Genomic DNA, 15,796 nt, shown 5'->3' with positions numbered 1-15,796 from the left:
CCATAGTAGACCAATGTCTTTAAATAAAGAGCAGACAAATTTTAAAGTGTCAACTGCTGAGCAAGTTGTAAATAGGGATAACAAACATTGTTTGAAATGTCTGTATACAAATCTCAGAAGCCGAAGAAATAAGATGGGAGAGTTAGAATATATTGCACTAAATGAAAAGACAGATATAATAATAGGCATCTCTGAGAACTGGTGAAAGGAGGATAACCAATGGGACACGTCATACCAGGGTATAAATTATATCACAATAGGGTGGATCGAATTGGTGGAGTAGCAGCATTATACATTAAAGAGGGCCTTGAATTGAATAAATTCTGCAGGACACACGACACCTTGGAATCCCTATGGATAGAAATTCCACATGTAAAGAGGAAAAGGATAGTGACAGGAGTGTACTACCATTCACCAGGCCAGAATGAACAGATGGCCAGTACTGGTAACATGATACCAATATTGACAATTTCCTTGATGAACTAGATTCCGACTCTGAAGAGATCCCGGCAGATCGCTACTGGACAAACTTCACCCCCCTCAGCACTATCCAAACTTTCCAAGTCTCACTGCCAACTGGACCCATGCCCCAATTATTTTATGAAAAATGCCCCAGAACGATTCATTACAGAACTCACCACCCACTTAAATTTCCTACTTCAACAAGGCTCCTTCCCCTCTGAACACGGCAACATCCTACTTACACCAATACCGAAAAACCCCAAGAAACCAGCTGATGACATCACTATCGACATGTGGCCTCCATCCCTCTTCTAATCAAACTGATGGAAAATAGAGTGACCTCCCAACTCAACGAATTCACTCAAAAATTCTTTATTTTACATGAATCACAATCGGGTTTCCGACCTGCACACAGCACAGAAACAGTACTGCTCACCCTGATATCCAGGTTCAAACAGGAAATTTCAATTGGCAACAAAATACTTCTTCTGCAGTTCAACCTATCTAGTGCATTCGACATGGTAGACCATACTATCCTCACAAAATTACTGGACAAACTAGGGATCGGCAGCAACATCATTAAGTGGATAAAAAGTTTTATCACCACCAGATCATATCAGGTCAAATCAACCTCATCAATATCGCCTGCGTGGTCATCAAAATGCGGAGACCCCCAAGGCTCACCTCTATCCCCGATCCTCTTCAACCTTATGATGATTCCTCTGGCCAAATCCCTATCCAAATCCGACCTTAAGCCTTTCATCTACGCTGATGATGTCACAATATCCCTTTCCAATCCAACCGTACTGAAATCTCGGAGAAAATAACCTCTGCCATGAACATCCTATCATCCTGGGCCAACGCTTTCAAGATGAAAATGAACAAAGAAAAGACTCAATGCCTGATCCTCTCATCACAACACGCTACTCTGCTCCCAACCACCCTGAAAACCCCAGACGTTACAATCCCAATATCTGACAATCTAAAAATCCTAGGAGTAGCACTAGACAACCACTTAACCTTGGAAACTCATGCAAAAGCCACGACGAAGAAGATGTTCAACATGGTTAGGGTGGTGGACTTTGGTCCTGGTGGACTTTGGTCCTGGGGAACTGAGGAACTGAGTTTGATTCCCACTTCAGGCACAGGCAGCTCCTTGTGACTCTGGGCAAGTCACTTAACCCTCCATTGCCCCATGTACGCCGCATTGAGCCTGCCATGAGTCGGAAAGCGCGGGGTACAAATGTAACAAAAAAATAAATAAAATGATGTGGGTATTGAAAAAAGTAAAACCATTCCTCCTGCAGAAAAGTTTCCACAATCTAGTACAATCCACAGTACTCACCCATGCCGACTACTGCAACAGTATCTTCATCGGCTGCAAAGCCCAAATCATGAAAAAACTCCAAACCTCCCAAAACACAGCAGCCAGACTCATCTTTGGCAAACCATGATTTGAAAGTGCAACACCACTTCGTGCAAAACTTCACTGGCTCCCTATCAAGGAACATATAAACTTCAAAGCCCACACAATGATCCACAAGATCCTCCATGGCGAATCTCCAAGCTACATGAACAACTTGATCGATCTTCCAGCCAGGAACGGGTCCAAATCTTCTCGTACTTACCTTAATCTCCATCTTCCCAATTGCAAAAACCTCAAATACAAAACCTACTATGCATCCAACTTCTCCGTTATAGGCAGCCAACTCTGGAACGCAATACCTCGACACATCAGAACAACCAATGAACACCTACCCTTCCGAAAGCTGCTGAAAACTTACCTCTTCAGACAAGCTTACCCAAATAACCCAACTTAATTCTTGAACTTAACCACACTACCCATACTCCAATCCACTCCCCCACATCTCTCCCAATTGTCCTACTCCTTACAACTGGATCATCTCTGTTATACTTCGTACCATACTCTGTGTACCTTGTACCTTACTTTGAGGCATATTTTCAAAGCACTTAGCCTTCCAAAGTTCCATAGGTTTCTATGGAACTTTGGAAGGCTAAGTGCTTTGAAAATATGCCTCTTTGTGTTATCCTACTCTGTACCATATCCTGTAAGCCGCACTGAGCCTGCTATCGAGCAGGAGGAGCGGGGTATAAATGCCATAAATAAATAAACAAACAAACAAACAAGCTTCCCAGTACATCAAGTAATACCCTAAGTATGGAATATTTAAGGAGTACTCAGTTTTAATTTCTAGAATTTACTGTTCTATTATTCTGTAACTTATAGTTCTTGATATTCTTTTAGCATCAAAACTAATTGTATGGCTTTTAATTTTGTAAGATACAACAAAAAGCACCAAGAGCCTTCAGAAACGGGACACAGTTCCTTTTATTATAAAAATCGACTTTCCAATGTGGACCTGACAAGGGCCATGTTTCACTGCAGCAAACCAAAATTCTTCCTTATGAAATAAAAATGAATTCCCTCCATTTTATAAAGTGGTTACTCAACACGTTGAGAACAAAAAAAGTTCCTTTATAAAGTGGACGGAATTCATTTTTATTTCATAAGGAAGAATTTTGGTTTGCTGCACAAAGTATCCATTTCATTTTACATAACATTTGATTCCTGACTCAGGCGCTGTGCACCGAAACATGGCCAGTGTCTGGTCTGCATTGGAAAGTCGATTTTCATAATAAAAGGAACTGTGTCCCGTTTCTGAAGGCTCTTGGTGTTTTTTGTTGTATCTTGGACTACATTCTGTACTTTGGACCCTCTCCGTGTTGTTTTAATTTTGTAAACCATCTTGAATGGGTCTACCCAAAGAGAGGGTATATAAAACTGTTTTTATTCAAAACAAATTTTACATATGTAAAATGGTTGCTCCACCATACATAGCCATTGCATACACATGTGCCAGCATGCATTTTTACTAAGCCATGGTAGACACTAGTGTGTGCCTACCATGCACCAAAAAGCACTAGCACAGGACATGCTAAAGTGAAACGCAGTAGTGTGCCAATCGCCATGCCATAATCCCACGCTAAAAAATTAGGTTTTATTTTTTAGCGCGAGATGCATGTTTATGGGCAGACAGTAGGTGTCCCCTTTGCTAATTAGGTAGCATGGGTACATTACCGCGTGCTGCCTGATTAGTGCGAGAGCCCTTACCACCTGGTAAATAGATGCCAGTAAGGCCTCCTAATGGGGATTTATGGTCCAGCTGATGTATTAAGTTATGTCCAATAAAAAAGGTATCTTATTTTCTTTTCCATGTTTTATTTTGTTTGATTTCTATTGGTCCAGCTGATGAAAGTCAAGTGCTTGATATATGTGTGCACTTGCTCGGTTCAACTGTGCCCTTACTGTACGGCTTCTTGCCATTCGATGTTTTACAAATCACTTTAAGTGGAATTCAATTATTAGCTGACATTATCACTCAGACAGAACACTATTATTCAGAGTCCTGATACAGGCCTAATGAGTCTTGTTATAACTGATAATAAAGACACTTTGAATATTTGAGAGTACTTTGCTTGCTTTTCTTCGTCACCTTTGCTGTGTGTGTTGTGGTTTCTGAGTGTTGTGGAGGCTTGTAATTGTTTTTTTCTGTCCAAAATTAGTGCGTGGCCATTTAAAAAAAAAAACACACAAATGCGGCCATTTTGCTGCCACGTTAAAAGTAGCCTCAGCACATGGGAAACCCTTGCGCTAAAAGTAGCACAGGCCACTTTTTAGTGCAGCTTAGTAAAAAGGCTCCTATGTCACCAGATCTTTTTCTAAAAATAGTACAGGAATTGACCATATCCCAACTTTGACGTCTCAATTCTGATTTCTGTTATATCAAAACTGGGGGTCTGCATGTAATAATTAAGGTTAAATAGACAATTTCAATTAAAAGAAGTTATTTTATATATCATATTTACCTACCTTCCCCCTTCTTCACATTTATCCAAGCAACCTATAATGAGAATCAGCTGCTGGCTTATGAATTCTTTTGTCATCAAGTCTTCAATGCGGGTAAAATCTGTTTTTTGTTCTTCTGTAAGGACAGGCAAATTCTGGAGGTAACTGAAAAAAGAAAGAAAAAAAGTGTCCCAAATATGTGTTTTTTAAAAAATAAGCTAAGCAGTTCCTTTTATTGCTATGTAATAAAACATAGCTTAACAGAACTAACTGGTGGCCCCATAGCCTGTTGTGTTTTTTGCTCCAGAATCAGTATGCCTGTGCAGGGTTTAGAATGTTCATGCAGGTGGGCAATATGTTCAGGGCCAGATGAAAAGTGAGAGGACAGCAAAGAGAAGAAGAAAGTAAAAGATCGGACTATAGTACATAGTGAAAGCATTTTTATGTGGACAAGTAAGCCATGGAGGAATTTTTAGATCCCTGTTCATGAATATGATATGCACACACTGCAGAGAGGGCCAATGCAAAAAGCCCCGTGGATAGAGTCAGCTCAACAATAGATCAACAGGCCCTCAAAGAGGAGCAGAGAGAGGAGCTTAAAGAAAGCCCAAGTTTAAATACAGTGCCGTAATATGCAGACCACTGCAAAAATGTCTCCCTTCTCGTCAGGCACTGACAAGCGGAGACACTAAAAAAATAAAAATAAAGTGATAAAAAAAAAGTCTTCATTGATCCTGATCTCCCTACTCTCCCAGATTGTACAACTTTATCTAATGAATATTTATTGTGGCGATATTCAGAAAACCTGGTCAACAGGAAAGGTTTGGGAAGCACAGTCAGAAAATTATCCAGAATTCCAAAGTAACACATTTTGAAAACAATTTTAACATCTTTAGCCAAGTTTTATTTACTTTATTTACAATTTTGCTAAATCATCTTTCAAGATTCACAGGAAAGCAATGTACATTATTAATTTTATTTTTTAAAATCTACAGAGTTAAAATTGTGATATCTGAACCATACAATATTAAAAAGATTTTTTTCCATGCATTTTTCTCTTGATGATTGCTGTAATATTCTGGCTTGACAAGGAATTACATGATGTAATAAAATTAAAAGAAAAAACAAAAATCACAGACTACTGCATTTAACTGCAGGAAGAAATGCACAGCAACTCAGCTAAACAAGGGCACACACAAATGAGAGATTCCTGCTTCAATTACCACAGACCTCCACAGCATGCAAATCTTCTCTTGCATATTCATTATAAAAATCCTGGGGATCACATGATGCAGTTTAGCTGAGAGGACGTCCATCATCCCCACTCCACTCCAACCGCGCTAAAATATCATGTCACTTACCCAGGGCTCATCAAGAAAAACCCGTGCTGGTCTTGGGGACACCTCTTTGTGGAATTGTGGGCTTGTTTCTCCTGGCGCTGTAAGGTATGCTGGCAAAGACCCAGCAGGTGGGGAAAGAATGTGCGCCATACAGAAGTCCAAATATGGCAGGGGCAGTACAGGCAGAGGCTCTGATTGTCACACTGCAGGAGAAAGCCACCTGGGAGCTAACAAAATAGCTCAACGCTCAATAGCTCAATAGCTGCATGGGAAGCTCTCTAAACGTCAAGCATCCATGGATGATACAAAGGAAAACTTGAAGGCAGGGATTGCGGCTGCAGCATGCAGAAGATTGCATCTCGTGCCAGAAGGACCGTGTGGACGTGTTGAAGACCAAGAAAATAGAGAGAAAAGAAATAACATTAGAATTATTGGAAACTATAAAAGATAAGGAACTTTGGGACTTTTGTTGAGCGTTGGCTTCCGCAGCAGTTGGGCCTTACACTGCAAGATTCAGCCATGAAAGTGGAATGTGTACACTGCATGGGATCACTTGAGGGTGATTCAAGGCACAGGCCCATTACGGCAACTATGCAGAAAAGGAAAACCTCATGCAACTCTTTTGAGCTCAGCGTCAAGTAGATTATCAGGGAGCCAATGTTATGCTGTTTCAGGACTATTTGGACAGGGTTTCAACCAACGCAGGCAGATAGGTCAGCATTGCAGGCAGCTTTTCACCAAGGTGGTGAGGTTTGCCCTTCTCTACCCTGCTAAGGTGCATGTGACCCATGGCCTATTTTTTTCTGACCCTGTCGATCTGAAAAATTTTGTGGAGAAACTTCTGTGACTTTCCATTGGATACCATTCTGCATTGCTGCTTCCATCAGACTTGCTTTGAATGGCTAGCAGATGATTCTCATGGTTGGTCTTCTGATTGCTGGTGATCACCTCCGGGCCAATTTGAGGCTCTCCTGTATGCATATGTAAATTCACTACAGAGTATCTTATTGCTATGGCACTGCTTAGTAATCTACTTCGAGGCCCCCTCTGTGAACAGGAGAGTTTACTATGGGACGCACAGGACCTGGCATTGGGTCCTATGATTGTGTTGTGAGCTGTGTTGGTGTCCCCATGTGGTGGAGACCAGTTGGAGCCACAGCATGATTCCTGTTGGGGAAGCTGCCTGCATGCAGGTCGTGTTTGCGAGTCTTTTTTCCTGCGGGTCCCTCAACAGTAATAACACAGTGCAGAGTATGACTTTCATGGTGTCTCATCCATAGGGGCTCTATAGGGTGCACAAGTAATAGATTCAGACCTGTTATGTTACCAGTTTACTCTACTTGTTTATGTTCAGCCTAGGAGAACATATCTTCCTTTTTTGTTATTGGTAGGTGAGGAGGGAGGGGAGGGGAAGGGTTAGTAGTTGGATTGGGGTGTTGGATATATGATGAGAACTTGGTTTGGTGTGTGTGTGTATATGGAAGGGGTTGAAGAGGAGAGGGTGGGGGTTTGTTCATTTTTTAAGGGTGATTCTGTTGGGGGGGAAGGGGTGTAAGCTGCTTTTTCTGTCTTCCTTCTAACCGCTGGCAGAGTATATGGCTCGTTTGGTGTTTTTTTTCTCAGGTCAGGCATGAATGTCAGCACTGAGGGTCTGCCTGGGGGGGGCCTGGATGTGCTTGACTACGCTTGATTCTATATTTTTTATCTTCTTCCCATTGTTTCTATGGGATGGCTGACTTGAAAGTGGTGTCTATCAATGTAGACTGGGTACAGTCATAATAAAAAGGACCAGGATCCTTCAAGCATTGCAGCATAAGCATACTGACATAGCATTATTACAAGAAATGCAATTGAATAGCTCTGAGGCAACTAAAAAACATTTTTTTATGGCCTACAATGGCTGACAGAAGGGAGTTGCTATCCTAATTAGGAAGACATTAGTATTCACGCTTCACACATTCCGCCAAGATCCAGAGGGTTGATGTTTGGTAGCTGCGGGTGATCTACAGGGAGTTAGGGTGGCCCTCTGCAGTGTTTATGCCCCCAATATATATTTGCAATAGTTCTTCTCTTTACTATCTGCCAGATTTTAATATTACTAGTGATCCTTCCATTGACTGTAACCCCCCCTAAAAGGCCTGCTAAAGATCACGATGGGGGTGGGGGGGGGGTGGGGGGGGGAATCAACCTCCTTGTCCGGGAGTTGGATGTGATTGACACCTGGAGATTATTTCATGCAGATGAGCGATACTATACCTTCTCCCAACCGCATGGAGTCTTTTAGATTGTAAGCTCTTTTGAGCAGGGACTGTCTTTTCTTCATGTTCAATTGGGAAGCGCTGCGTACGACTGGTAGTGCTATAGAAATGATTTGTAGTAGTAGTAGTATGCACACTTGGATTACATTCTCTTATCGCAGGGACTAATTCACAGGGTGGGCAATACAGCTATTGATGTGGATGATTTTTCAGACCATTCTCCAGTAATAGTTTCTATGACTTGGGAGGAGACCTCATGCTCGCCAAGGTGGCACATGAATCCTGCTCTTTACCAGATAGAGAATTCCATGTGTACCTTCGACAGGCATGGCAGAACTATGTGCAGGAGAATGCAGTGGAGGACTTAGGGCCCTGGGTGTTTTGGGAGGCAGCTAAAGTAGTTATTCGGGACAAAATTATCATGTATAATGTTAATTTTTAAAACAGTAGGAATTACTCGAAGTAACAGCTCAGCATTGAGCAGAAACCTGGTCACCAAGAAGCACACACAAATGCTTTTAGAACAATAGGCACTGTACAATATTAAGCTGTACAAATATAGGTTACACCAATGAGGCAACAATACAGGGGAACTACTGGCTTCCTAAGTGTGGCACTGATCCACCTAAAAAGTTACATCAGTAAAATACAAACCAGCAGTGGAGTCCTTCACACATAGGCAGCTGATATACAGATATACAACGTGATTTTGTACAATTTTACAAATTTCTATATGATGCTAGGTCTTTTTCGGCAGGGGCCTAACTCTGAATTTTTTTATTCCCTAGATTTCCCATCTCTCACACAAGAACAGGTGGATCAACACAATGCACTGCTGGGGGTTTGAAGTTCAGAGGATGATTAAAAGGCTTAAAATGATGGTCTCTGTACTGAATTTTACAAAATTCCCAGGATATTGCAGTTCCTCCTTTCATTCAAATGTTGAAGTCTATTACAAACACTCAGAATATTCGCTCCAATCTAAATCATGTTTAAATCACTGTTTTGTCTAAACCCGGGAAAGATGTGAAGCTAGTGGGTTTTTATAGGCCCATCTCCCTACTTAATCAGGATATTATGATTATGGTGGTGGTTTTGGTGTCCAGGCTGGGTCATTTTCTCCCCCAACTTATAAACACCAACCAAGTGGAGTTTGTCCCTGGCGGGTTTGCCTCAACTAATATTCTTAAGGTTAAAAGGATTCTGCAGGAAGGTTGATCAACCCCAAGGGATGCGATCCTGGCCAGTCTGGATGCTGAGAAAGTATTCCACAAAGTGGTGTGGCAATATTTGTTTTGGGTGTTACAACATTTCGGCATAAAGTGGGTATTTTTGGATTGGATAACAGTGATGTACAGTAACCCAACCGCACAGATTCTAAATTAACGACACCCTAATGGACACTTTGCGGGTGGGTATGGGGACAAGGCAGGGCTGCCCTCTCTCTCCGCTCTTTTTTGTTTTAACGTTGGAACCCATAGCTGCAAAGACACGTCAGGACGCAAACCTGGAAGGCACAGTGGTAGGACAAAGAGTACTGCATAAATCTCGTCACTAATGACGTGCTGCGCCTCACTAATAGGGCCTCCACTACCTTTAAATTTGTCATGATTATTATTCAGGATTTTGGGTCCTTTGCAGGATTTTACATTAATTTTGGGAAGTCTAAGGCCCTTTGCATTAATCAACCCTGTGCGTGTATGACTCTCAGTGACTTCCCTCTTACCTACTACTACTACTATTTATCATTTCTATAGTGCTACAAGGCATACGCAGTGCTGTACACCATACAGCAAGGACAGGAATTAAGTACCTAGGGGTATATTTGAGTTTAGACTATGACTGAGTTTACCGAAAAAAAACATTGCTTTGTGCTAAGTGGAGAGATCTCCTAATCAACTTTCTGGGAAGGGTTGCCCCATCACGATCATTCTACCAAAGCTGCTACATCTGATGCAAATGCTACCCTTGTGCATGCAGAGAAGAGGGGCTGTATAGAAGTGTAGCAAGCTCCTTCATTTGGCATTCCAGGAGGCCTCGGATCGCCTTCTCCAAACTAACTCATGGTAGGGCACAAAGGAGTACAATTACCAGATCTCCCATTGTACAATGTGGCTGCACTTCTAAAGGTGGATTCATGAGATGCACTTGCATGCTAGCACCTTTGCTCCTTTAGATTTTTGGCACAGTTGGTGTGACCCATTTGACGCATTCACTATGCTGAACGTGCATTTCACTGCCAGGTTGGAAATAAGGGGAAGAATAAAATTCTGCTGTCCCTGAGTAAGGCATGGAACTGGCAATACTACAACACTGGGGATAAACCCATTTTTATCACTGGTGGGCAACCTGGAATTCCAGGCAGGTATGGGCTCCGGTGCCTTTAAGCAGTGGAGAAGCGAGGACTACCATTTCCTGGGCAGTTTGGAGATGCTGGGTGGGGATGTTTTTCCTTTTTTTTGCTCAGATCAGGCATGCATGAGCCCTCCCCAACAATCATGTTTCATTTCTTCTACGTGAGAGATTACATCCTCTCTTTGGAGCAGCGGTTGTCACCTAAAACCAGTTTCACACAATTGGATCAGGTTTTTCTGGCTCTTCTGTCCTAGCTGAATAAGCTATAACAGTGGTATAAACTAGCTAGAAACTGCACAAAACCAGAATATTTAGAACCTCTGGCTAAATTATGGGAAGCGTATATGGAAGAGGAAGTTTCGAGCAAGCACCTGCAAGAGGTATTTGAGGACATCTCCATGATCACACCTAATGCAGCTTTACAGGACATACAATATCAAAAATTGTGCAGAGTTTACATCACAAGGCAGCGGGGCTATGAGAGGATGACATGTATCAAGTGCAAGGCTTCAAGTGGGTTCCATTTTGCATTCCTTCTTGGAAAGTCCAGCTCTAGCCACTTTGTGGATTCAGGTCCTTCAAGCCATCGAGCAGACAGTGCAGGTCTCTTTTGCCTGGTCTCACCTGGTGCTGTTGATGGGCAGTGAGGCACTGCTACATAAATTGAGGCTTAGTGATGCACAATGCAGGTTTGTGTTACTGTCTTGTCAAGAAATGTATTTTGCAGTCATGAGCTGACCAAGTGGGACCTCCTGCAAAGGTATGGCATGCAGCAATGTATGAAATGGTGAGGTGGATTCTTATCCAGCTTTACCTGACTGTATCCTTGCAAAGACACCAATATCAAAATCTCTGGCAGAGATATCTTTCTTTGTCTATACCTGGGAGTGGTGAAGGAGTGCATTTCCACGGAGTCGGAGATTGAGACAGCAGCTGTGGGTGGGGAGGTTTTGGGGGGAGGGGGTTCTTTGAAAACATTTGGCGAGGGGTCATGCTGTTTTTTGTTACCTTGTTCTGTTTGTGCTGCCATTCGCTCAACACTATGTAACTTTTAAAGCAGATTATATCCTTTGTAATAGCAATGTTTCTTACTGGATTAGTTGCATTTTGTACGGTATGCTTTAGCTCTGAATAAATATATTTTTTAAAAATCCTGAAAATCTGGCTGTTTGTAGCCCTTGAGGATTGAACTTGGACAAGCTTGAATTAACATCAATTTCGGCAAGAGAGCGGGAAACATGGTTTGATAAACAAATATCAACAAACAAAACCTTTTTGAATTAAAGTTCTCTTACCTATTCACAGAAGAGAGAAGCAACCAACATATATTGCATGTTTGACGTGTACACCTATTGACTGATAAGAAATTGTTTATACAAACCATTATAATGTGATTTGCTTATTCACTGTAAGCCACTCAGATGCTTACAGTGATTCTGTGTTAAATCAAGTAAACCAAAATAATTAATAACTGCCGAATTAAAAACCTTTTAAAGGAAGACAAAACACTTTACACAGAAAGGACTAAATTCTATAAATGGCACCATGCTAAGCACTATTTTATAAATGGCGCTCTGAGTTGGGCACCATTTATAGAACAGAACCTAGTGCCAGGATCCACACCTAACTTTTAGGTGCGAGGATTTACTCCAACTGAAACCTGGTGTAAATCTCCACGCCTATCAGACTGGGTGTATGGTATAAGTGCACGCAAATTCTTGACCATGACCAGCCCCCCTTTTCAGATCCATGTACTAGAATTTACATGTGCATCTTTATATGCCTGGCAAGATACACATGTAAATTCTAACTGTTGCCAAGTAGAGCTGATAATTGATTAGCCTCCAATTATCAGAATTATTGTTTCATTATTCAATTAAATTGCATATGGAAGTGTCTAGATAAGCAGCCATGAGAAGCCAACTTATTCCCTACTCACATTTGGGAGAAAAAGGGGCTGGGCTATCTTAGATACTTCTCCAGAGCCTCAAATATTTTCAGATCCCATGTGGTCTTTGCTGCATAAACGTGTGCATCCTCTCAAAATGGAGCTTACAAACGTTCTCCAACTGTAAGAGGGAAAGTCTAGGCTCACTCACATCTGCCATGACACTACTCTACATTGTCAAGGTACTGTTGATGTAGCCATCTCCTGAGGGTTATATTTGACAGAACGGAAATACTAATAACTAGGGTTACCATATGGCTCCAGAAAACACATTGATCCAATCCAGGTTTTGCTTCCATTGAAAGCAATGGACGTAAAACCCAGACTGGCTCAATATGGCCTCCTGTTTCTGGAGCCATATGGTAACCCTATTAATAACTCATTCCTACTTGCAACTTAAAGTAGGTCAGACTTATCAATTCTTAGGAAGACAGAATAAAGATTAGTGATCAAAACAGAAATATAGGCAACCCTAACTGATATCATCCACCTGAGGAATCACCAGTATTCAAAATATGAATATTTAATTTAATCCCCATTTCGGCAAATAAGTTCAACTTTAAGCAATATGTGACAGTGTCTGGGGAAAGGTGACTAAAAGTAACAGATCCAAAATGCTGAGAATGGCCAATTTTTCATGTCATGGTTCCATAAACAGTTTGACAGTTGAAGATCCATTTGTCTGGACTAGGTTTACATGGAAAATTAAAATTCCATGTATTTATTTGCTGCACTTGTATCCCACATTTTCCCTCCTATTTGCAGGCTCAATGTGGCTTACAAAATATTACAACAACATATACACATTATAGGATAAGATGTAGGATAAGCATAAAATGTATTGTACTTTTCTGGAATCTCGCCAGGTACTTGTAACCTGAATTGGCCACTGTTGGATGCTGGGCTTGATGGACCTTTGGTCTGTCCCAGTATGGCAATACTTATGTAACAAATCCCCCCATCTCTCTTCCCTCCTCCCCCTTCACAAACATCTCCTCTCCTATACGCCCTCTCTGCTGGATTTACAGAGGTGCCTGAAAGGGCCTGAACTGTTATACGGTAGCTAGAGAACTAGACTAGAGAATGACACCCAGGGTCAGGAGGAGCTGCAGTGGGAATCAAAGCCCCAAATATTTAAAAACCACAGTAGGATGAAGATCACAGTTCGGAGCAGGTACTAAAGATAACGAAGAAGAAACTAGAACATGCTACACTAATAGAAGAAAAAGAACTTAAATTCATAGGATCCAATAATTAATTCTAAGTGACAGCTGAAGCACAAAAACTGCAGATATGAAGAAAACAGAAATATCAAAATTAACTGTTTAGAGAGAAACCAAAACAGGCTTGAAGGACATTAGTATGATGGAAACACCACCAACTACATGAAATAGAAACATTCTGGAGAAATTTATTTCCTGTATAGCACAATTAAGAAATAGAATGGATACCCAAGATATGGAGAATCTGGATAAAGCAACCTGTTAACTATTTGTAATTTTAAATCCTATCATACCATCAAGTAAATTTTCAGTTTCTTTCAGTGTCTTAAGCCTTTCCTTGTGAAGATTGTGCCAGATAAAAGACTGAAAGGGATCCGGGGATGAAGAGAGCAAGAGAGCGTGAGCAAGAGAGCACAAGCATCCACAGAATAGGGCTGGTCCCAACACTAGGCTTCCAACTAGGCAACAAATCTCGGGGTGGCACTGGCACCCCAGTGACAGTCAGAAGCAGTACTAAATAAAGCAAAATGAGAGCAGCGGCCATGGGACCCTGAGCAGATTTAATAATTACATTTACATTCCACTGAAATACCATGGTGGATTACAATTTCATACACAAAATGAGCAAAACATAAGAGTGAAAGCTAAATTATACATATACATATACATATATATACATACATATATATATATAAACCAACTTAGCCTTATTCAGCACAGCTTATATGCCAACACACAGCTATGGGGCAAGTTCCTGATCCATTGCCAACCTAATGCCTGTTATGTCCTGACATCTTCAACTTCCTGAACAAAGGGAGAGGGAGGCAACAGGACTTAAGCATAAATGCCTGTTCAAGGCCCTGCGTTAGCAACTCATTTTGCTTAAGTGCTGGCTTGGTGGAAGTCAGCAGCAGCACAATACTAGGTAGGGAAGGAGGTAAAGTGAATGATACATACCTGTAGCAGGTGTTCTCCGAGGACAGCAGGCTGATTGTTCTCACAACTGGTGACGTCCGCGGCAGCCCACACCAACCGGAAGAAGCTTCGCGGGCGGTCCGCACGCAGGGCACGCCCACCGCGCATGCGCGGCCGTCTTCCCGCCCATGCGTGACCGTTCCCGCCAGTTGAATGACAAGCAAAAATGATGAAATGCAACTCCAAAGGGGAGGAGGGAGGGAAGTGAGAACAATCAGCCTGCTGTCCTCAGAGAACACCTGCTACAGGTATGTATCATTCACTTTCTCCGAGGACAAGCAGGCTGCTTGTTCTCACAACTGGGGTATCCCTAGCTCTCAGGCTCACTCAAAACAAGAACCCAGGTCAATTTAACCTCGCAACGGCGAGGGAACAACAGAAAATTGACCTACGAAGAACAACTAACTGAGAGTGCAACCTGACCAGAATAAATTCGGGTCCTGGAGGGTGGAGTTGGATTTACACCCCAAACAGATTCTGCAGCACCGACTGCCCGAACCGACTGTCGCGTCGGGTATCCTGCTGGAGGCAGTAATGTGATGTGAATGTGTGGACAGATGACCACGTCGCAGCCTTGCAAATCTCTTCAATAGTGGCTGACTTCAAGTGGGCCACTGACGCTGCCATGGCTCCAACACTATGAGCCGTGACATGACCCTCAAGAGCCAGCCCAGCCTGGGCATAAGTGAAGGAAATGCAATCTGCTAGCCAATTGGAGATGGTGCGTTTCCCGACAGCGACCCCTAGCCTGTTAGGGTCGAAAGAAACAAACAATTGGGTGGACTGTCTGTGGGGCTGTGTCCGCTCCAAATAGAAGGCCAATGCTCTCTTGCAGTCCAATGTGTGCAACTGACGTTCAGCAGGGCGGGTATGCGGTCTGGGAAAGAATGTTGGCAAGACAATTGACTGGTTAAGATGGAACTCCGACACCACCTTCGGCAGGAACTTTGGGTGGGTGCGGAGCACTACTCTGTTGTGATGAAATTTGGTATATGGAGCATGAGCTACCAGGGCTTGAAGCTCACTGACCCTACGAGCTGAAGTAACCTTCCAGGTCAAGTACTTCAGATGGCAGGTATTCAGTGGCTCAAAAGGAGGTTTCATCAGCTGGGTGAGGACGACGTTGAGATCCCATGACACTGCAGGAGGCTTGATAGGGGGCTTTGACAAAAGCAAGCCTCTCATGAATCGAACGACTAAAGGCTCTCCAGAGATGGCTTTACCTTCCACACGATAATGGTAAGCACTAATCGCACTAAGGTGATTCCTTACTGAGTTGGTCTTGAGGCCAGACTCTGATAAGTGTAGAAGGTATTCAAGCAGGTTCTGTGCAGGGCAAGAACGAGGTTCTAGGGCCTTGCTCTCAC

General features: G+C 42.4%; 1 protein-coding gene across 1 annotated transcript in view; it reads right to left on the bottom strand.

Moving 5' to 3' along the window:
- The window catches only part of NCAPG (non-SMC condensin I complex subunit G), a 260,290-nt gene that overhangs the window by 190,831 nt on the left and 53,663 nt on the right, over positions 1–15,796 (bottom strand). Inside the window, 1 exon segment of the mRNA XM_030191225.1 lies at positions 4,355–4,495. Within this exon segment, the coding sequence (XP_030047085.1) occupies positions 4,355–4,495 (141 nt within the window).

The sequence above is a fragment of the Microcaecilia unicolor genome, chromosome 2 (genome assembly GCF_901765095.1).
Source record: "Microcaecilia unicolor chromosome 2, aMicUni1.1, whole genome shotgun sequence".
In the NCBI taxonomy this organism is placed as follows: Eukaryota; Metazoa; Chordata; class Amphibia; order Gymnophiona; family Siphonopidae; genus Microcaecilia; species Microcaecilia unicolor.
This window is presented reverse-complemented; position numbering and strand designations above follow the sequence as displayed.